The sequence below is a fragment of the Capsaspora owczarzaki genome (assembly GCF_000151315.2).
Source record: "Capsaspora owczarzaki ATCC 30864 unplaced genomic scaffold supercont2.3, whole genome shotgun sequence".
Taxonomy (NCBI): Eukaryota; class Filasterea; order Ministeriida; family Capsasporidae; genus Capsaspora; species Capsaspora owczarzaki.
This window is the reverse complement of record NW_011887294.1, coordinates 1,169,608-1,188,604: the sequence shown is the minus strand read 5'-3', so window position 1 is coordinate 1,188,604 and position 18,997 is coordinate 1,169,608. Positions and strand designations below refer to the sequence as shown.

The 18,997-nt window shown below is 52.6% G+C and overlaps 6 protein-coding genes and 1 non-coding gene across 8 annotated transcripts; 5 read left to right on the top strand and 2 right to left on the bottom strand.

Moving 5' to 3' along the window:
• The first annotated feature begins 67 nt into the window (after positions 1–67).
• On the top strand, positions 68–2,197 carry CAOG_02356. 2 transcript variants are annotated; one of them, XM_004349056.2, is made up of 5 exons: positions 68–246; positions 492–621; positions 757–965; positions 1,059–1,334; positions 1,505–2,197. In XM_004349056.2, the coding sequence occupies exons 1-5, from the start codon at positions 128–130 to the stop codon at positions 1,632–1,634; spliced, it is 864 nt and encodes a 287-aa protein (XP_004349106.2). In that variant the 5' UTR covers positions 68–127; the 3' UTR covers positions 1,635–2,197. The 2 variants fall into 2 exon arrangements, with proteins under 2 accessions (XP_004349106.2, XP_011270159.1); XM_011271857.1 differs by having other exon boundaries at positions 757–1,043; positions 1,191–1,334.
• A 545-nt stretch (positions 2,198–2,742) lies between these two features.
• Positions 2,743–4,821, top strand: CAOG_02355 (hypothetical protein). Its single transcript, XM_004349055.2, has 7 exons — positions 2,743–3,077; positions 3,228–3,282; positions 3,419–3,613; positions 3,711–3,948; positions 4,036–4,131; positions 4,226–4,378; positions 4,490–4,821. The coding sequence occupies exons 1-7, from the start codon at positions 2,797–2,799 to the stop codon at positions 4,603–4,605; spliced, it is 1,134 nt and encodes a 377-aa protein (XP_004349105.2). The 5' UTR covers positions 2,743–2,796; the 3' UTR covers positions 4,606–4,821.
• Positions 4,822–4,868: 47 nt separating this feature from the next.
• CAOG_09431 lies at positions 4,869–4,941 on the bottom strand. The gene has a single exon. It is a non-coding gene; the product is annotated as a tRNA-Arg (tRNA).
• Positions 4,942–5,330: 389 nt separating this feature from the next.
• CAOG_08595 (hypothetical protein) lies at positions 5,331–11,895 on the bottom strand. Its single transcript, XM_011271893.1, has 7 exons — positions 11,749–11,895; positions 10,886–11,150; positions 10,629–10,692; positions 9,759–10,548; positions 6,370–9,579; positions 5,785–6,265; positions 5,331–5,674 (listed from the first exon to the last, which is right to left on the bottom strand). Exons 1-7 carry the CDS (start codon positions 11,830–11,832, stop codon positions 5,457–5,459), a joined length of 5,112 nt encoding a protein of 1,703 aa, XP_011270195.1. The 5' UTR covers positions 11,833–11,895; the 3' UTR covers positions 5,331–5,456.
• CAOG_02352 (rab GDP dissociation inhibitor beta) lies at positions 11,502–14,918 on the top strand. The gene is made up of 7 exons (XM_004349052.2): positions 11,502–11,522; positions 12,060–12,203; positions 13,004–13,258; positions 13,405–13,887; positions 13,989–14,160; positions 14,282–14,426; positions 14,529–14,918. Exons 2-7 carry the CDS (start codon positions 12,096–12,098, stop codon positions 14,734–14,736), a joined length of 1,371 nt encoding a protein of 456 aa, XP_004349102.1. The 5' UTR covers positions 11,502–11,522; positions 12,060–12,095; the 3' UTR covers positions 14,737–14,918.
• A 69-nt stretch (positions 14,919–14,987) lies between these two features.
• Positions 14,988–16,124, top strand: CAOG_02351 (hypothetical protein). The gene is made up of 5 exons (XM_004349051.2): positions 14,988–15,062; positions 15,174–15,233; positions 15,603–15,680; positions 15,764–15,853; positions 15,969–16,124. Exons 1-5 carry the CDS (start codon positions 15,021–15,023, stop codon positions 16,068–16,070), a joined length of 372 nt encoding a protein of 123 aa, XP_004349101.2. The 5' UTR covers positions 14,988–15,020; the 3' UTR covers positions 16,071–16,124.
• Positions 16,125–16,218: 94 nt separating this feature from the next.
• On the top strand, positions 16,219–18,971 carry CAOG_02350 (hypothetical protein). Its single transcript, XM_004349050.2, has 5 exons — positions 16,219–16,250; positions 16,525–17,481; positions 17,574–17,674; positions 17,809–18,043; positions 18,272–18,971. The coding sequence occupies exons 1-5, from the start codon at positions 16,243–16,245 to the stop codon at positions 18,792–18,794; spliced, it is 1,824 nt and encodes a 607-aa protein (XP_004349100.2). The 5' UTR covers positions 16,219–16,242; the 3' UTR covers positions 18,795–18,971.
• Positions 18,972–18,997: the final 26 nt, after the last annotated feature.

Below are 18,997 nucleotides of genomic sequence, written 5' to 3'. Positions count from 1 at the left end.
TCACGAGTCAACCGCTTTCATGGGCACCGTCTGAAATCCTTCCGTTTGACGTCACTCTTTTTCTTTTTTTTTTCTTTTTTTTCAGTTTTTTTGGTTAACTCCGGTTTTCACAGACCCTCAACTCCACATGGGACAGTCACTCGACCGGATGCAGGGCATTGCGGCCGACCGCGCTGGTCTGATGGTGAAGGTGCACCAAATGACATGGGACCGGCTCACCCAGCAGATCGCCGACATCAACGTACTGTGCGTGAGAACGAAACGAAACACCCGGCAAAAAAAAGTTGTGATACCGCTTTGTGGTGTGACGTCGGGAGTGCCTCGACTTTGCTCTTTGCTCAATGCAACGCGTTGATAATGCACTCGACTGACCTTGTACTTGTGCATGTATGTGTGTGTGTGTGTGGGCGGGGTGTGGACTGTTCTCTCTCTTTTGCCGTGTGCGGGTATGCCGGTATCGCGGTCTGGCTGCCGACCGACAATCTTGGCAGCTGCCTGGCATACGCGTCACGGGCAGGTTTGCAGCACTCGGTCCAGTTTGATGTTGGCAAGACCCATGAAGAGGCAATGCACGAATACTCCAAGCTATGGCGCTCGTTCTTACGCATTCGTTGTCGACGGGTAATGGCTCCATGTTGGGCGCTGCTGCATGATGACGGTTTTGGAGACATGGCGGACATGATTCTTGTGAGTCGTTTTTCGTTCACTGTGGGGTTTGCATGTCTATGATTTGGTGTGGTGGTTGGCTGTTGTCAGGTCGCCACAGATACCATGCAAGCCGAGGACGTCAAACTACTTTCGCTGAAAACATTCTGTCGGCTTGCCCAAATTATCGAACAACAATGCGCTGAAAACGTTGGTCGTCGCTCAAGTAGTCCAAGGCAGCCCCATGGAATAGATGCGCTACATACCCGCGCGGATGCATCGCACACATCACCGCAGTCGCTTAATGCAGACGCTTTCTTGTCAGTCGCTGCAGAATCAGGCCCTTCTGGAGACCCCAATCATGCGATGGGGTTGAATGCGTCACTGCTGTTCTCATCGTATGTTGTTGACAGTGTGGTGATTTCGCTGGATACGCCGGAGGGGCGAGATTGGTCCTGTTCTGTTTGTGCCAAGGAGGACTTTTGCGATCGGTCTCACCCTTCATCATTTGTCACAAAAAATACCCTGTATCCATTGTGTGACAGGCCCTCGATGGTGGCGGCAAGTTTGGATCCAAGCGAGTTTGTTCCGGTGGATGACCTCGATGACTGCATCGTTTGCTTCGAAACTCGAGTCGACGAGGTGATGCCGTGCGCCCATGCATATTGTCACTCGTGTGTAGAAAAGTTGTAAGTGGGCTGGCTTGGCGCTATGACAGTTGACAGTTAACAGTCGGTCGACAGTCGACAGCAGTGCGTATCGTTGTGTGTTGGCGTGTTTGTCTTTCTTGCTCATTCTCGTTTCATTTCTATCTCTCTCGTTCAACTTTTTGGCTGTTGCTCTATGCTTGTGTGTGTAGAATGATTTGGACGCGCACATGTCCCCTTTGTCGCACCCCATTAGTTGAGGCGGACGGATTTCAGCTCGTCGACGGCCCGACAGATCTAGAACTTGGCTCCTTCATTCTGGACGCTGCGGAAGCCATTTAATGTAGCAGCATGTGGTGTGCAATTTGTTCATAGTACTATGGTTATTGAATGGACTTTTCTACGTGGATACAACAGTCAGTATATACGTAGGAATCGAGAGCAACGCTGTTTTTTCCGCCATGGTCGCCGCCGTCATTTTGGTTTTCCGAGGATAGCAGCAGAGTTTGTTCGGTTTGTGGGTATCGTCGGGAACTACATCACTGGCGCTGATTGGGCACCGGCGTATCAAAGGTTTGCGAGCAACCGGACAACCTGGAACAAGTTGGTGTACATCCCGCTGGCCTGGCTGGAAGGCCACAAGTGGGACCAACCAGACATCTGCGGGAACCACACCGTTGACGCAAAGGCTTGCCATGAAGCATTCTATTGGAAGGGACTGAGTGATCCTGTGTTTACAAGTTTCGACCAGTTGAGTTGAGTTGCTTTGCACCTGGAGTTCATGTGTGTTTGTGTCGCGGCAATTTGTGCTTTTCATGTCATAAATTTCGCTGCTCTTTTTGTGGGTTGTGATGTCGAAGATGTCCCCTGCTTGCATGTCAAGAAAAAATAAAGTCATTCTCGAGACAGCAGCTACTTACTTGAGTGCGTTCAGTATCGCGGTTCGCAGCTGCTGAGGCACCGAATTTTGACCGATAGAACTGGAAAAAACTGTTTTCCGAATTTTGAGCAAAATTCGACGGATTTTCTTCCAAAATTCGGAAAAAAAAAAAAAAAATCCACTGTGGCTGATGAAAGTTCGGTGTAAAAGTTGGCTTCCAAACCAATGGTTTCAAGGAGATTGGCCGTTGACTTGGTCAGTGTCGCGAACTCAATCAGGCAGATAGAGCGACAGAGATCAGCTCAATATATCAAACAACGCGATCATTATATTCTGCACAAGCATCGTTATCTACAGCTGCCTCTGAACACCAGCAACGGAGAATCTCGTTTTTCAATTCCGGTTTGCAAGGTGTTGGGCCACAACGCTACGGTTTTCTTTTTCAAAAATGAACACACAATAAAATTTCACCAGCACTAGTATCAGTCAAACCCGGCTCCACCGGGTCGAACACAGCCAGAAGCGCGACTGAAAAGGCGAGGTTGAAACACGACGCAGCTCAGTCTCACAATTCCTTTTCTTCAACCGACAGCCTTCACCCATTCGCACAGAGTCGTTTCGAACATGCGGTCGCCGATCACCGTTGCGGTCGTTGCACTAGCACTGCTTGCAGTCGCCTCGCCATGGACGATGACGGGCGTCGAGGCCGTTCGTGGCCTGCCAAAGTCGTCGAACGTGCTGCGCAATGCAGGCCGTTCAGGACCGAGCCAGACGTTGGATCGCTGCGACGCCTGCCGCAAAGCAGTTCGCGAGATCAGCACCCGAATGACCGACACGGCCGGCAAGAACTTTGGTGGCGGCAACACTGCCTGGGAGCAGTCCCGGTTCTCTGCCTGGGCGACCAGGTAAAGGACGAGGAGACAAACGGAAGAAGAAGACAAAAGAAAAAAAAAAGAAAAAAAAAGAGAAACGAAAAACAACCCTATTGGCATGTCTGGCAGTGTGTTCGAGGATCGCACTCGTGTCTGACGGATTTGCATTTGATTGTTCCACAGTGAGGTTCGCCTTGTCGAGGTCATGGATTCAATCTGTAGCGACAAGATGGAATTTGTAAGTCGACGACGACGGTTGTTCGCCACGAGTTGGACGCGGATTGGTCGACACGTTTGAGCGTCACCGTTTCCTGTCGGGTTGGTCTGGATCTCAACGTGCGCAACTTTGCATCAAACATCAATGTGCTCCGTAGTCTTGCAGACAATTCCTGGATGACCACGAGGAGCACGTCGAAAAGTGGTTTTACCATCATCAGTCGGAGCCGATGGATCGCTGGCTTTGCTCCGAGACGTCGCGCGTGTGCTGCGAGCACGGCCATGTCGGCCCACAGTGCAAGCCATGTCCTGGTGGTCCAACCAACATCTGCAACGGCAAAGGAGAGTGCAAGGTAGGGAGAGAGAGAGAGAGAGTGCACGACGAGCATAGAGTTTGACCAACTCGCCAATGCACGATGATTGCTGATTTGGTCATGCTTGGGATGGAAGGGCATGGGCAGCGTAGACGGCTCTGGAGAATGCAAGTGTCGCGATCCCTACAAGGGTCGTGATTGCACCCAGTGCAAACCTGGGCACTTCCGCCGTGTGCTGAATGACAACCCAGACCAGCCTCGTGTCGAGTGCGTCAAATGCGACCCGAGCTGCAAAGCCTGCACCGGCGAAGGTCGTCAGGCATGTAAATCTTGTGCGCAAGGATTTTACAACACTACCGAGGCTGGGTGCATGGGTATGTATGGCGTGACACCCCCGTGTGCCCAAAGTGGTTTTGCAGTCAGTGCTGATTAACGAGCACACTTCGTTTTGGGAATGGTAGAATGCGACCCCGCTTGCCAAAGTTGCACTGATGCAGGCCCAAGTAGCTGCATTGCATGCAGCGAAGGATACGCCAAAGACCCTGTGAACTGCGCCGGTACGCTGTGACTCCAACAGTTGACATGGGTTTTGCAACAAACACGTAAACTGACACCGTTTCTCCTCCCTCCTCCTTTCCCTGCACTCCGCAGACGTTGACGAATGTGCAACCAAGGCACACTCTTGCCGTACCGATCAGATCTGCGTCAACACTCCTGGTTCGTTCCATTGTGACTGTCCAACAGGCGAGCAAGACTTGAACGACGCCTGTGTGCCAACAATCCAGCCAGAGGCGGATGCAAGCGGTAAGCCATGCAATTGAGCACCTTCCTTCTCCTCGTGTTCCCCCTCTCTCTCTCTCTCTCTCTCTCTCTCTCTTTGTCACCTGGTCTCTTTGTGAAGCTCACTTGTCGCAGTGCTCGCTTTACTCGCACATCGCTTTGCTTCGCTGACGCTTGACACTCCGACATTTGTCGCCGCTCTTACATCCGCGTTTGCTGTCGCGCTTGCTCTCTTGCTACTATGTCGATGATGCCACCTAGATTTCGATGTTTCCGAGCTGTCTGTTGACGACGACGACGCTGCGGAGGCACAGCCCGAAGTTGCACCCCATTCAGAACTGTGACGTTCAAGACTATCCATTCAAAACAATCAACACAATACACACAGATCAATTTCTTTCAGTGTGGATGATGTTTCAATTGATGATGAAAAAAAAAAGGACGAGAATAAAAAAAAAAACAAAAACAAAAAAAAAACCACAAAAAAAAAACGAAAAGTGGACAAAAAAGAAAGCGATGCTAGCAGGGCTCGAACCTGCGACCTCCTGGTTCGTAGCCAGACGCACTACCAACTGTGCTATAGCACCAAACATCGCTTGTTGAAACTGTTCATGGGCAGATTTGGTTTCGATCAGGGAGTGCAAAGCTCGCCAAATGGAAAACGAGCAACAGAAGGTCGTTCAATTAGATCCCTATTTTTGTAGTCTACCGCATACGCAGTAGACTTACGGAAAGCCAGGTGCAACTTGCATCATCTCATAAATGCTCGCGACACCGTTATGAAGCAGACTTGGGCGCGATGTTGTCAGGAAACTTGAAAACGCCCGACGACACTCAAGCCCAACATGCTCTTCCGCTCGTTGTCAAGAACGAGCTTTGGTATCGCCACATCGAAAACAACCAAAATTCGCACCACGACGGCGTCCGTTACGTTACTCGTCAAAAAAAAAATCACGCACAAATGAACCAAAAATAATACTGCTTTTCATTCACAAAATACACATCGAACCTACAACAACGAGTGACCCACAACCACAATTCCTTTACACGTAGCTCGTGGCAAACTTTTCCAATCGAGATGCTCCAGTAGCGACCATCAAACTCATGCCCATGCCGAGTTGCTGGTAACGATTTGATCAAAGCCTCGCTCTTCGTAATCTTCGCTCCAAATAGCCATTTGATCGAAAGTATCCAGACCTGCGACCACCGAGGCTCCAAGGAAGGCGGCAAACTTGCGGTTTTCATGCGCATGAACTTGGATGTACGAGGCCAAGTTGGGCATCAGGACACGAAGTTCCTGCTCGAGGCGTTGAGGGAAGCCTGACAAAAAAAGCCAAATCAACGTGCACAAGTCAATGCAACATCCAAATATATAAAGCCCGCACGCTCAAACCAAAAGACATTCCAAAGACAATCAACTCGCCACTCACCGGGGAACATTGTGGATCCGCCCGAAAGATAAATGTTGCGTGCCATTGTCCGCCGCATGTCGACAGAGGTGGCGGTGATGGCTTTGGCAACAAGATGATGAATGCCAGGGTTGTCCTTGCCAAACAAGAGTGGATTGAAAAGGCCCTCGGCACAGCGGAAGCGAGCAGAGCCAATTTTCACAGACTGAGTGCCGTCAGGCAAGTTAAACCGGTCGAGATTCAACGTGGTTTCAAATGGAGACGACTGGACAGTGGGTGCGTCCGTAAGCTTTGTCGTATCAAAGCTGCTACCGGTGAACAATGACTGGCGATTCCCACCGGCCTGGCTGGCGACACTAGCCTGACGGCTGAGACTCGCCTGGCGGCTGGTGGACGCGTTCGACTCTGCAGCGGGCGTCTCGGGTTGATCTCCGACAGTAAACTCCTGATACTGCGATGCTGTGGCAAGATCCGCTGAAAAGTCCAGCGAGACATACGAAATCTACGCAAATCACAACAACGAATCCCCAAAAAAAGTCAGTAAAACAGAAATCCCACACTCGACTTCCATCTCATGAAACAATTGCCCCCTCCCCCTCCGTTTACCTTCTCTTTGACATAACGGTTAATGCTCGACTCAATGCCAGAGAAGAAGCGGTAGCCAGACTCGGACATTAGCCGGCCAAGATATGTTGTAATGTCTTTGCCACCGTACTGCAGCTGGGTCATTCCTTGCTTGAGCACATAGCCTTCGTCGATGGGAACGACATCGACACGCTCTCCCACGTCGACCGAAATGCCAGAAATCTGGCTGTACGAGTACATGGAGAGGACGGCTTGTTGCTGCACGTAGAGGGCGGGAACACCAAACTTTTCAAACATGATTTCAGCCATGGCACGCTTGTTGGCCATCGTTGCGAATTGCGGCGCAGTCATGATGAGTGCGTGCTGCGCAGAGTCCACGCCAAGCTGGGTGAATGCCTGGCGCCAGATTTCCTCCATGTGCTCGAACGAGTACGACGCTTTGGGATCGAACGGTGAGGTCAATGTGCAGAACGGGCGATTTTGTGGGCGGAGGGCTTCCATGCCAACAAAGTTGCTGAGATGGGCCTCCTTGTGAACTCCCACCACCGTTGGAAAGTACGAATTCGGCCATGGCTCGTGCGGAGCCTTGAGTGCAAAGCCGGCCTTCACGTCTGCCGAGCCGCTGTCAATAATGATGGCCGAGGCCTCGTCGTACTCGTTTTCTTCCATGCCGGTCGTCTTGCTTTCCTTTTCAAGTGCCACCTGCCACTCGCGCAAGTTGCGAGCATCCTCGTGAGCCGGCGTGAACTGGTCAGACGCCATGCGAATGATGACTGAGCGGCCGGCAGCGTCGAAAACCTCCAAGCCGCCAGCGCGGGCAACGACCTTGCCACCGCGCACACGCAAAAATCCGAGCGAGCGAGTGTGCTTGTCACTCTCATAGTACAGCAGAGAGCCATCGGCCAATGTAAACCAACGCTTCTTCCAGCCTTTGAGTAACTTGCCAAAGCTGATTTTGCTCTGTCCGCGCGCCTGCTTGTCCAACCAGCCGACCTTGGTCAGTTTCTTGGGATCCTTCTTTTGGATGATGCGCGGGCGAACATCCGTGTAAATGTTGTGCAACAAACGAGTAGCGTCCCACGAGGCAATTTGGCTCCATTTGGTGGCCACGTCGTCTGCGTCTGGGGCTGGTTTTTTCTTCTGCGTGGAAGCGGTTGCGTCCGTGGAGGCCGTCTTGCCAGACGAGGTCGATTGAGTAGGAATCGGCGTGACAGAGGCTGCAACCCCATACTTGGCATCCACGGTGCGATTTCGATGCTGCCAGATGCGGTCAACCAAGTCCTTCTTTTCAAAGCATCCTTCAGCTGTGAGTTTCTCAGAAGCAAGAATACGCTTCAAGCGAATGACAGATAGCGAAGACAGCACAGCGTGATCGGCGCTCTTGTCCTCCAGCTTTTGCCGCTCGTTTTCGCTGGACACACCACGCTCCATGGACGACACGGCAGACCGCAACGAGTCGTCCTCATCCACTGTCGAGAAGCTCAGCTGCGCCATCATGCCAGACACAGAGGTAGCCGACTGCAACCACAGTTGGAGGACTCGCTCGCGCTGGTACAGCGGGTTGGCAGCCAGCACGCAAAGAATGGCTTCCAGAGCCTTGCGCCGTTCTTCCACAAAGCTGGGCTCAAAGCGCCCAAGCGTCTTTTTGCTTGGCAGCTGGACTGGTAACGCGCCATGCATGCTGGTCAGTTTGGTCAACAGCCAGTCAAATTCCGAGAAGCGTCTTTGGATGGTAGACTCGTTCTTCAAGAAGAATGGCAAGTTGGTGGAAACTTGAATCTCAAAGGCAGTGTGCATGGAGGACAAGCCGCCGTCGACAAGCACCGCTCGAGGAATGGACACTTTCAAGAAAGGCTCAGCGGGCTCCAGTGGCTCAGAGCTTGCGGCAACTTCAGCCGGTTCCGAACTGGGTACAGTGGCCGAGGCATCACCGGCGCCAGACGATTGAAGTGCTTGGTTGTCTGATTGGCTTCGCAGGTAGACACTCTTGCGAGCATCAGAAGGATGGGACGCGTTGACACTGGTCGTTGAGATCTCGGACGCGCGTTTCCACGTCTCAGTGTTGCCGCGCTGTCGTGGTGCCGACGCCATTGCCGCTGCAGCAACAGCGTCGTTGCTGTTGAACTTGGCCGTCAGCGACGCAATGCTCACGGCAGACCGCACGATTTCTTCCTTGTTTGGAGAGACGCTGGGGACGGCGTCGGGCTTGCCCGAGGCAATTCCGTTGAGGTGAGTGATTGACGGCGATCGTTGGCCCGAAAACGTCGAGACAAGGGACGCCACCGATGTCGAAGTTCGAACAAGCGGTTGCTCGTGGTTGTCATTTTTAGAAGTCGTCGGAGCCGAGGTCGTTTGGGTAAGTGGGGTGGCGACAACCTGCTCTGTCGAAATGGATGTTGATGCAACGGTCGTCGCAGTGGCGGAGGAGGACGACGTGGACGAGGCGGGCGCGGGGACATCCCACGACGAATCTGCAAGGAAGTCGGCGACGAGCTGGTCCATGTCCACTGCCTCTTCGACAACAGCGGCTTGCCGTGTCAATCCCACTCCGACAAGAGGTACTGTGGGTCCTGCCACAGGCAGAGTGGGTTCAACTGCGCTGGATATTGTGGATTGTTCTGTCTTTGCGAAGGTGGCGGCCGCGGTTTGTTGCGCGTGCTGCTCGGCTTGGCTTTCGGCAAGCATGGCTGCTGCCATCGACGCAATTTGAGAAGCCACATCGAACGTGGAAATGCTCGCGGCTGGTTCTTTCAAAAGCGGCGGTGCGGATTCGGTGAAAGTGGGAGCGACAGAGGGCATCGCAGGGACAGGTTCGACAGCCAGTGTAGAAGGCGGGGCAGCACTTTCGATGGTGGAGGCATTTTCGACGGCGGAGGCACTTTCGACGGTGGAGACACTTTCAATGGTGGACGACGCATCCACTGGCTCAGCAACGCTGGTTTGCTCAATCGACACGAGGCGCCTCGAAGTAAAGTCAATGTGCGGTTCGACTTGAGATGCATCAACCGAAATCGGCTGCACTTCAACGGCGATCGGTGCGGTGGCAGAGACGATAGTTTTGACCTCAGTGGCCGCATCATCATCCAGTTGAGTCGCCACTCCAGTTTCAGCAACCGGGACGGCCACGATGACTGCAGCCGCAGCGGCTGGGGCGGACACTGCTGCCAACACCGGTTCTTCGGTGCCGGACTGTTGAGGGGACATTTGACTAGTGACCGCCAGCTTGCGGAGCTAGAATATCCCCCCCCAACAAAAAACACCAACAAACCAAAGAACAAACAAACCACAGAGTCAGTTAGGAGATGGGTGACCGCGTGCCAGATCTAGCTCAACCCCCCCCCTTCCAAAACCCCGAAACCATCCCAAAAGCACAGAGAAACCATCGGAAATGCACGGCGTTCAGCACTCACCCTTGCTGTACATTGAGACAAGCGAGCGTGCAGATCGCTCAGTCGTCGCAGACACTCAGTGCGCCTGAGCTCATTCTCGAGTCGAACCTCAGCGTCTTCATCAGCGCTCGACAGGGTGATGATCGTGTCCAGGCCGCTTTGAATGCGTGCCTCGAGCGCAATCTGCCTTTCGCAGTGAGCAATCACCAGATTGATTTCCTTTTCACTCATCTCATCAATGTTTGTGTCAGCAAGACCGGAAGGAGGCGACTGATCGGCAGGAAGGGGAGCTGAGGCTGATTTCACGGCAGGCGCCGCAAGTTGCTCTATTGACTGCGCAGCAGCTGGTGCTTCAGGTTGCTGGTGAGTTGCACCCAAGAGTTGAATGCCGGAAATCTCTGCCGCCGCAGGAGTGTACATGGATGCAGCAACCATTTTTGCTGCGTCTTCCGACGTCATGGCATTCACCGCCGCCAGGAGCGCCTCTGCACTTTCAAAAATGTCCTCCTCCGGCTGTTGAGGTTTGACTTCAGTCAATGATATAGGCTGCTGCTGTTGCTGCTGCTGTTGCTGAGTTGTTGCAGGTGCGACGTGCTCAACAACTGGGGCGGGCGGAGGCAAAACTTCTGGTGCTGGTGATGCAATATTGGCTGATGGGAGGTCAGATGGGGTTGACAGCATCGCAGCTACATTGGCAATGCCTCGCTGGTGTTCGGCCAAGACCGCCTCGAGCAAATCGGCAGCGCTCCGCCGGGCAACAGGCGCCTGGGTCGCGAGGGAAGGCGCTGGAGCCGCGGCTTTGCCTTCGAGTCTAGCACAAGCCACCACCACAGTTACTACCACCGTCCAATTGCACACGGCCCAGAAAGCACAACGACAACCAATCCTTACTCGTCTCGAACGGTCTCAAAGTCGGCAATCAATTGGTTCCAGTCGGGTAAATCCATGTCAAAATCTGGCAAGCCCCCTCCCCAAAACGATAAAATTCAGCACATTGATGGAAACAAATCCACATCCACAGCAAACACAGCACAACAGCAGGGCAAAAGCCAGTGAGCGACAAGGTCGTGCGAGCTTTTTTTTTTTTTTTTTTTTTTTTTTTTTTTTTTTTTTTTTTTTTTTCCCCTGATTTTATGAGTGATTCTTACCAGCAGAAACCGCAGGCGCAGTAGCAGCTGGCGCTGGAGCAGCTTGAGTCGACGCTGCCGAGCTGGCTGCATCAGTACTGGCTGGAAAGAATGGAATAAAGTCGGTCTGGAAGGCCGTGTTCCAATCGTGCAGGAGAAACGGCGCAGCAGTCGCCGCTGGACTTGGGGCAGGCTGGTGGTTTGTGTGCGCTTGTTGGGACGCTGCAACTCGCAGGCTGTCCTTGGTGCTGGAGGCCTTCGGCTCGGTCAGCAACCGATCAATGCTCTGTTACAGAATGACATGAGATGAGGCGCGGGTTGTCCGTTAGAGCAGCAGCATCACAGCGGCAGGTTGAGTCTCTCCAAATTCACAGATCAATGATGAGACCAGCACAACGAACCGAACAAACCGGCGATCTGCTCAGATCCGCGCCACACGCACGCAGCCACCGTGGGACAACAACAGCAGCAACAGCAGCAGCGATCAGCATCACTGCGCTGTTGGAGGTTTGGGTTGATGTTGTGCCACTCAAAAAAAAAAAAAAAAACAAAATAAAGCAAAATTGTTTTTTTTTTGTTTTTTTTTTGTTTTTTTGCCTTTTGAACAGCGAGACTACAACCACGGAAGTCAGTCAGAGTCGGAATGCGCCGCGGGCAGGCAAGTGGCGAAGGCGACGTCCCAACACCGAGGTTTGACTGATGGGTTCCCTGCGTTCCTAGCTGGTGACACCGGGGTGTGGCAACGAAAAGAACATTACTGGCACGGGCTTTCACCCTCCACACGCTCCGCCCCCCCGCACGTCTCTGGCGGCCAGTGGGTGGGTGGATGAGCTGGATGGATGATGCTGAATCTGCGTCGTTGGAGTGCAGGCAGACCGACTTACATTGAGCGACTGCTGGAAGGCAGCAAACGCGTCGTCCTCGAGCTTCTGCTGCTGCTGCAGTTCAGAGAGCCGCGCGTCTGCCATTGTTGTCAAAACACACACCACACCACACACACACACACTATAAAAAATATGACAAGATGGAGAGAGAAAAAAGGGGAATGAATGGTGCAAAGCCAAAAAGCAAAATCTCGATCTACTGAATGAAACACGATTTGTGACTTTCAATTTGAGCCAACATCACCAATGTCAATGTACCACCCCACCCCCATCCTTGTTCTTTCATTGACCGACTTTTTCTTAAACAAAAGCACACTCTTCTATTTTTTCTCAGAGTTTGACTGAAAATGGCTGATCTTCCTCCGCTTGGCGATGGCGAGTTTGACGTGATTGTTGTTGGCACTGGTCTCAAGGAGTGCATCCTGTCCGGCCTCCTCTCGGTCGCTGGCAAGAAGGTAACGCGACCCCCCCCTCCTGTTTTTGCTGTTTTCAGTGTGTCATTGATGTTGTTGAGCGGTGGCTCCTTCCGTTCAGAGGGGAGAACAAGAACGAGAACGGAACCCAATGACAATGCATTGAAGAGTTTTTTTTTTTTTTTTTTTTTTTTTTTTTGTTTTCTGGTTCGCTTCATTCTCCTGGGCGTCCTTGTACACCCTTCTTCGACTTGCTTCCTCTACTCTGCCTCAGCCTTGCCCTCGCTCTCCCTGCCCCTTTCCTTTGAAGCTCATCGCCTGCTGTGCTCTGCTGTGTCATTGGCTGAGGTCAAGAACGCATTGCAAGCCGTTTTACAATTTTTTATTTCTTTTTCCTCCTTTTTTTTTTTTCTTGCGTTTTTTTTTTTTTGGTCGTTTAGCTGAGGACGGTGTTCCTGCCAGTGCATTGCGACTGTGTGCATGCTGTCTGCCATCGCCCTCCTTCGCCTTTTCAATGGCCTCAGCCCAGTGCACCTCTGAATGGCGACCAGCCTGAGCGGCACTTCACCCGTGACTATTTTTTAATGTTATTCTTTTATTTTATTTTATTATTATTTTATTATTATTTTTGTTTCTTCTCGATTCACTTGTTCGAAACTCTTCAGCGTTGCCACGATGTGCGTTTGCTCTGCTGCGTCACTCACATCCATCCCTACATCCCTACAACACCTACATCCCCCCCTACCCTTCGACGTCGATGTTCGTTCCCTCGCCTTCGACCTTTCTTCTCACCTGTGATGTATTTTTTTTTTTTTTTTTTTTTTTTTTGCAATCCGTCACAGGTCCTGCATATGGACCGCAACGACTACTATGGTGGCGAGTCGGCCTCCATCACCCCGCTCGAGAAGCTCTACGAGATCTTCAAGAAGCCCAACCAGCCCGACGAGGCAAAGATGGGCCGCGGCCGCGACTGGAACGTCGATCTCATCCCCAAGCTCATCATGGCCAACGGTCTGCTTGTCAAGATGCTCATCCACACCGACGTCACCCGCTACCTCGAGTTCAAGCAGGTTGACGGCTCGTATGTCTTCAAGGGCGTAAGTCGGAGGGATTTTTTTAAAAATTGTTCCTGTTTCTATTCCTGTTGATATATTTTTTTTATATATTTTTTCAGTTTGACTCACAGTGCGTTTGATTCCTTGTTGCCATCCTTCCTCCCTATTTTCTTGCTCTACCTTGACAGAACAAGCTCCACAAGGTCCCCGCAACCGACGGCGAGGCACTCTCCTCGGGCCTGATGGGCCTGTTTGAGAAGCGTCGCTTTGGCAAGTTCCTCACTTGGATCAACGAGTTTGACATTGAGAAGAAGGCCACCTGGGGCGAGGGCTTTGATCCCGCCAAGACCACCATGCTCCAGGTCTTCCAAAAGTACAGCCTCGACAAGGAGACGATGGACTTTTCTGGCCACGCCATCGCCCTGTACACGCAGGACGACTACCTCAACCGACCGGCGGTTGAGACCATCCCCCGCATGAAGCTCTACTCGGACTCGCTTGCCCGCTACGGCAAGTCGCCCTACATTTACCCCCTGTACGGCCTCGGCGAGCTGCCCCAAGGCTTTGCTCGTCTCAGTGCCATCTATGGCGGCACCTATATGCTGAACAAGCCCCCAGAATTCGTCTACAATGCCGATGGCTCCATTCAAGGTGTCAAGTCTGAGGGCGAGGTGCGTTTTTTTTTTGATCATGCTGGTGGTGGTGATGATCACGATTTTGTGGTGTGCTCATTTTTTTTTCTTCGTCGTTTGGACTTGCTCAACCACAACAGTTTGCCAAGTGCAAGCTCGTCATCGGTGACCCCACTTACTTCCCCGACCGCGTCAAGAAGTCTGGCCGTGTCATCCGCGCCATCTGCATTCTTTCGCACCCGATTGCCAACACTGACAACTCGACCTCTGTTCAGATCATCATTCCCCAACACCAGGTCAACCGCAAGTCTGGTGAGTTTGATTGTGCTGCTTTGATCCCCCCTTCCTTTTTTTTTTTTTTTTTTTTGCTTGGCTCCTTGTCAAAGGCTTTTCTTGTTTCTGACTCGTCGCGTGCTCTGATTTCTTTTTCCAGACATTTACGTTTCGGTCGTCTCGTACACCCACAACGTCGCCTCCAAGGGCAAGTACATTGCCATCGTCAGCGCAACTGTCGAGACCAACGACCCCGAGAAGGAAATTCTCCCCGGTCTCAACCTGCTCGGTGCCATTGACGAGAAGTGCGTTTTTTGACTCTTTGTCTCGTTTGTTTCGCTTCCATCCAGGTCATTTTCGTCCTTGCCTCTCACTTTCTTCCTGCTCGTTGTTTCTTTGTGCTGCAGGTTTGTCTCTGTCACCGACCTTCTTGAGCCCATCGATGACGGCACCAAGAACCAGGTCTTTGTCACCAAGTCGTACGACGCGACCTCGCACTTTGAGACCACTTGCCTCGACATCATGGACGTCTTCCAGCGCATTACCGGCAAGCCCCTCGAGCTCACCACCCCCAAGAACGCCGAGAACGCTGAGGGTGCCGAGGCTGCCGAATAAAAACAAAACCTTGAAAAAGCTGTCGGGCATGTGAATGTAGCTGTCCCTTCTTGTTTTTTTGGCTTTTGTTGTGTGTCTTTTGTGTCTCTTTTGTCTTTGAGCCAAGACTTGGTTGTTTCCATTTCTCTTGGATGAGAACTTGAGCATGATTTTTGTTTCACAATACAACGGTTTGCTCCCAATTGCCTTTTCTCTCTCATTTTGTATTGTTTTCGTTCTTGCTGACTTTTTCTTCATTTCCACTCTTATTTTTTCTTTTTCTCTGTAGTGTTCAACACTTTGCAATGCGACTGCTCACCCACAATCTGCTGCAATGCCATGTCAAGGCAAGTCCGAAGCTCGCTGCTTTCCCCCCACCCCACCCCCTTTGATCTCGCGCTCACCTCCACGTTCCATCTGCATTCCCACCCCCATCCCAATTGTTCCCATCTCTGTAGGGCTGCAGCACCAACAACTACCCCCTGCGCGTCGAGGCGACCAACGTTGTCCACAAGGAGGTCAGTCCCCCGCGCGCCTTTCCAAGCTTTGTTCCGCTTCCTGTGTTGTGCGCCGTCGCAGCCCATTCTACTACATGTGCACCGTGTATTCTAATGTGGGGCGACTCCCCGGAGAGCGGTGGTCTCCCATTGAGAAGGGTCGGTTGCTTTTCGCATGGAGCCGATCTCTCCCTCGTGGAGCTGCGACTGCCAGCACTCCTCTTCGCTCGTGTCGCGTCACGCATCCATGGCACTATCCCAGCCACCTGGCTGCAACATGCGACACCTGGACCCAATGCGACGTGGAGCTCGTGGAGCCCGTGGTGCTTGTTTTCGCAATCGATGAACTGACGCAACAACTTGTCTCTGGTTTTCCTGCTTGTCTGACAGGCTGACTTCAACCCAGAATTCATCACTCACATGCTGCAAAAGATTGAATGGAATGCATTGAGGACCACAGCTTCAGCGGTGAGGCATTACAGCGCGTTTGCCCGAGTCTTCTCAAACAGAAATCGGTGTGCTCACCATTACTTACAAACTTGTTGTCTCAGCTTGGCGTTGCGGAACTTCCAGAAATCCTTCCCCTCTCCATGGAAGGACAAGAGGAGCTGCTCAAGCAAATCCACCTCGTTTTGATGGAGGTAGGATGGAGGTTGCCTCGTTGTTGTTGTTGTTGTTGTTGTTGTTGTTTGTTTGAAATGGGGTTGTAAGTTACAAGTTGCTTGGAAAACTCACTGTGCTGGGGGCTTTCGACAGACTCATATTATGGACGGCAAGCTGGTTTGCCCTGGATGCTCACACGAGTACCTTGTCACGCACGGCGTCGGCAACATGTTGCTGATTGAGGATGAAGTGTAACTCGCCACTAATGTCAAAAACACAACCAACAAAAATGAAAGATCACAACCCCCATCGCTCTCATGTACAACCACAGCACGAACCAAGCCATCCTAATCACTTTGAGTGCAACACAACTCAACAAATGTAACCAAACTCAGTCTCCACTTTTTATTGCAATTTTCGCACTATCATGCTGAGGTGAGATATTCTCTTCCAGTGTCCCATCCATTGCATCCACTGAATCCATCCACCCATTCCATCCACCCATTGCATCCATCCACCCCGATGAATCCAACCTCACTGCCGCACTGTGCGAGTGCCAAATGCGTTTGACGACTCGTCTCAATGCACTGCCATACAAAACCAAAAGCTCGCTTTTTTCTCCGTTGACGGACAGCTTCCATTCACTCTCTCGCTCGTCGGGGGTTGGCCACTCTGACGCGTTTGTTTGGTGCTCTTCATTCTCGCACAGAGCTGCCGTGTCGACTGTCCTTTGCTCGGGAGCACCTCTGGCGCGGCTCGCTCCGTCTCGTGTCGCTGCGATGGCCGGCTTGGCTCCGCTCGCTGCAGCAGCAGCAGCAGCAGCAGGTCGTCGTGCGCCGACTCGCGTCGCTGCTGCCGTGGCTGCCGCACCGTTCTCGACGCTGCTGAGCGGACATGCAGCGCATCGCAAGGCTCCGTCACCGACAGAGGAGTCGCCCGAGTCGGCGGCCGCCGAGTCGAGCAAGCCTCCACGCGCCTCGGCCAAGGCGTCGCGCGCCTCAAAGGCGACCAAAGCCGCAGAGGATGTCAGTGCATCATCATCTGAAAGTACTGCTACTTCTGCCACGGCAGATGCCCCATCGCCGAAAAAAGCCACGCGCACGCGCAAGGCAAAAGAGACGAGCGCGGCGACTGAGCCCTCTGCCGAGGCACCCAAGGCACGCAGCAGCGCCAGCACTGCGAGCAAGACGTCCGGCGATGCATCCACCTCCCTTCCATCCAACGGCGAGAATGGCGGCAAGCACGGAAAGGCACCTACTTTTGTCAACGTCTCTGTTGATACTCACAACAACATGATCTCCATTCAAGCTGGCGGCTCTGAGCAAGTGTTGTTTAGCACGCTGTGGCTTCGTGATCACTGCAGATGCAGCGACTGCTACAACTCGCAGACCAACCAGCGGTCGCTGGACACGTACAAACTGCCCCCGAGCCTTCTGCCAGAAAGCATTCGCGTTGTCGACGGAGCCAAAGTCGTCATCCAGTGGCCTGCAATCGACCCTGCTCGTCTGAGCGAATGGGCAGTCATTGACAACCCCGGATCGCTTGTTGACAGCTCTCGCAGACCCGCGGTCAGCTCGTATCCTGCGCCCGAGCATGCTGCGCACACCTCCACTTATGACGTCAACTGGCTGCTCCAATTCCGACACAACAATTCCGTGGAGTTGACGTGCGTAGTCATTGTCATGCAGTTGCGATGACAAACACATCAAAAGGTATTACCAAAAGCTTATTGTCTGTTGTTTGCTTCTATTTTTGTAGGCCTCCAGCGTTTCAAGAGTTTCCCATTCAGCACTGGGGCAGTGATCTTGTGCAAGAGTCCGTCACTGTTCCGTTCAAGGAGATTATGGAGACGGAAGCAGGTATTGCGAATTTTATTTTTCGCCACAGTTGAAGCGGCGTAAACCCCCGTGTCTCTGATTCACTCTCTGGTGGCTAACGGCACACTCCTTGTTTGCCACTGCGACTTTTTGCTGATTGATGATGACACTCACAGGCTTGTTCAAGTGGATGGACAACTTGGCAAAGTTCGGCATCTCGTTCGCTTCCGGTGTGCCACCGACTGAGGCGGCATCCGAAGCATTGTGCCTCAAACTCGGCGTGCTGCGCAACACCAACTACAGCTCTGGCATGTGGACGCTTCAGCCGAACATGTCCAAGGAAGACACTGCCTACTCCCACGCTGCCCTCAAGGCCCACACGGACAACACGTACTATACCGATCCTTGCGGGTGAGTTTGAGCGTTAGCATGGGTTTTGGATTCAGCAACAAAGCCGGGGTGGTGTGTGTGTGTGTGTGTGTGTGTGTGTGTGTGTGTGTGTGTGTGTGTGTGTGTGTGTGTGGGGTGGAGTGGGGCTTTGTGTCCTTTTGTGCCGCCTCGAATCATTTTTTTGGGCCCTCATTTGATTTCTTGGTTTTGTTTTCCGCCTCTCGTGCCATTTTGATGCTACCTTCCAAGACTGCAAGTACTGCACTGCATTGGCTTTGATGGCCAGCTCGGCCACAACATTTTTGTCGATGGCTTCAACGCTGCGTCGCAGCTGATGCTCACCCATCCGGGCCATCTCGCCGTGTTGAGCAAAACGCGCGTGCCGTTCCAGTGGGTTGACAAAAACGAGCAGTTCTACGCGGCTGCGCCCATCATCACGCTCAACCCGTACACGGGCGAGCCCTTCCAAATCCGTCAGAACAATGACGACCGCGCACCTCTGCTTGTGTCCCCGCACGCCCAACGGTCCTTCTACTATGCGCTGCACGCCTGGTACAGTCTTTTGCGCGACCCGCGACACGAATTCAAGACCATCCTGCGTCCCGGGACGCTTGTCGCGTTCGACAACCACCGCGTCCTGCACGGCCGCGAAAGCTTCACTGGCAACCGCACCGTGGTCGGCTGCTACATTGGGCGCGATGAGTTCCGTAGCCGCTACCGCTCCTTGCGAGATGCCAACGCCGCCAAGCCATCTGGCGCCAAGCAAGCTTGACAGCGCTGCACTCATTGGTGTGTTGTCGTGGTGTGTCCCCGCCTGTTGCTCTCGAGTTGCATTTTTCCCTCCACTTTTCTTTCGGCAATAATTACTTCATGTACAATGCTCTTGTTTGCCTCTTGTTTGTACCCCCCCTCCCACATCAATCCGACCCTCATTGATTGATTGAGTGAATTTTTTTTTCGCTCAGTTTAGCTTTT

Bases quoted from the DNA above. Each gene is read 5' to 3' on its own strand.
- CAOG_02356 (XM_004349056.2), top strand. From the start codon at position 128: ATGGGACAGTCACTCGACCGGATGCAGGGCATTGCGGCCGACCGCGCT. The intron at 247-491 runs GTGCGTGAGAAC...CAATCTTGGCAG, and splicing joins ATCGCCGACATCAACGTACT to CTGCCTGGCATACGCGTCAC. The intron at 966-1,058 runs GTCAGTCGCTGC...TGTTGTTGACAG, and splicing joins CTTAATGCAGACGCTTTCTT to TGTGGTGATTTCGCTGGATA.
- CAOG_02355 (XM_004349055.2), top strand. From the start codon at position 2,797: ATGCGGTCGCCGATCACCGTTGCGGTCGTTGCACTAGCACTGCTTGCA. The intron at 3,078-3,227 runs GTAAAGGACGAG...ATTGTTCCACAG, and splicing joins TTCTCTGCCTGGGCGACCAG to TGAGGTTCGCCTTGTCGAGG. The intron at 3,949-4,035 runs GTATGTATGGCG...TGGGAATGGTAG, and splicing joins TACCGAGGCTGGGTGCATGG to AATGCGACCCCGCTTGCCAA.
- CAOG_08595 (XM_011271893.1), bottom strand. From the start codon at position 11,832: ATGGCAGACGCGCGGCTCTCTGAACTGCAGCAGCAGCAGAAGCTCGAG. The intron at 10,693-10,885 runs GTAAGAATCACT...GGGGCTTGCCAG, and splicing joins TGCGCCTGCGGTTTCTGCTG to ATTTTGACATGGATTTACCC. The intron at 10,549-10,628 runs GTAAGGATTGGT...GGCTTGTGCTAG, and splicing joins TTTGAGACCGTTCGAGACGA to ACTCGAAGGCAAAGCCGCGG.
- CAOG_02352 (XM_004349052.2), top strand. From the start codon at position 12,096: ATGGCTGATCTTCCTCCGCTTGGCGATGGCGAGTTTGACGTGATTGTT. The intron at 12,204-13,003 runs GTAACGCGACCC...AATCCGTCACAG, and splicing joins TCTCGGTCGCTGGCAAGAAG to GTCCTGCATATGGACCGCAA. The intron at 14,161-14,281 runs GTGAGTTTGATT...TTCTTTTTCCAG, and splicing joins CCAGGTCAACCGCAAGTCTG to ACATTTACGTTTCGGTCGTC.
- CAOG_02351 (XM_004349051.2), top strand. From the start codon at position 15,021: ATGCGACTGCTCACCCACAATCTGCTGCAATGCCATGTCAAG. The intron at 15,234-15,602 runs GTCAGTCCCCCG...CTTGTCTGACAG, and splicing joins CCAACGTTGTCCACAAGGAG to GCTGACTTCAACCCAGAATT. The intron at 15,854-15,968 runs GTAGGATGGAGG...GGCTTTCGACAG, and splicing joins TCCACCTCGTTTTGATGGAG to ACTCATATTATGGACGGCAA.
- CAOG_02350 (XM_004349050.2), top strand. The intron at 17,482-17,573 runs GTGCGTAGTCAT...CTATTTTTGTAG, and splicing joins AACAATTCCGTGGAGTTGAC to GCCTCCAGCGTTTCAAGAGT. The intron at 17,675-17,808 runs GTATTGCGAATT...TGACACTCACAG, and splicing joins GATTATGGAGACGGAAGCAG to GCTTGTTCAAGTGGATGGAC.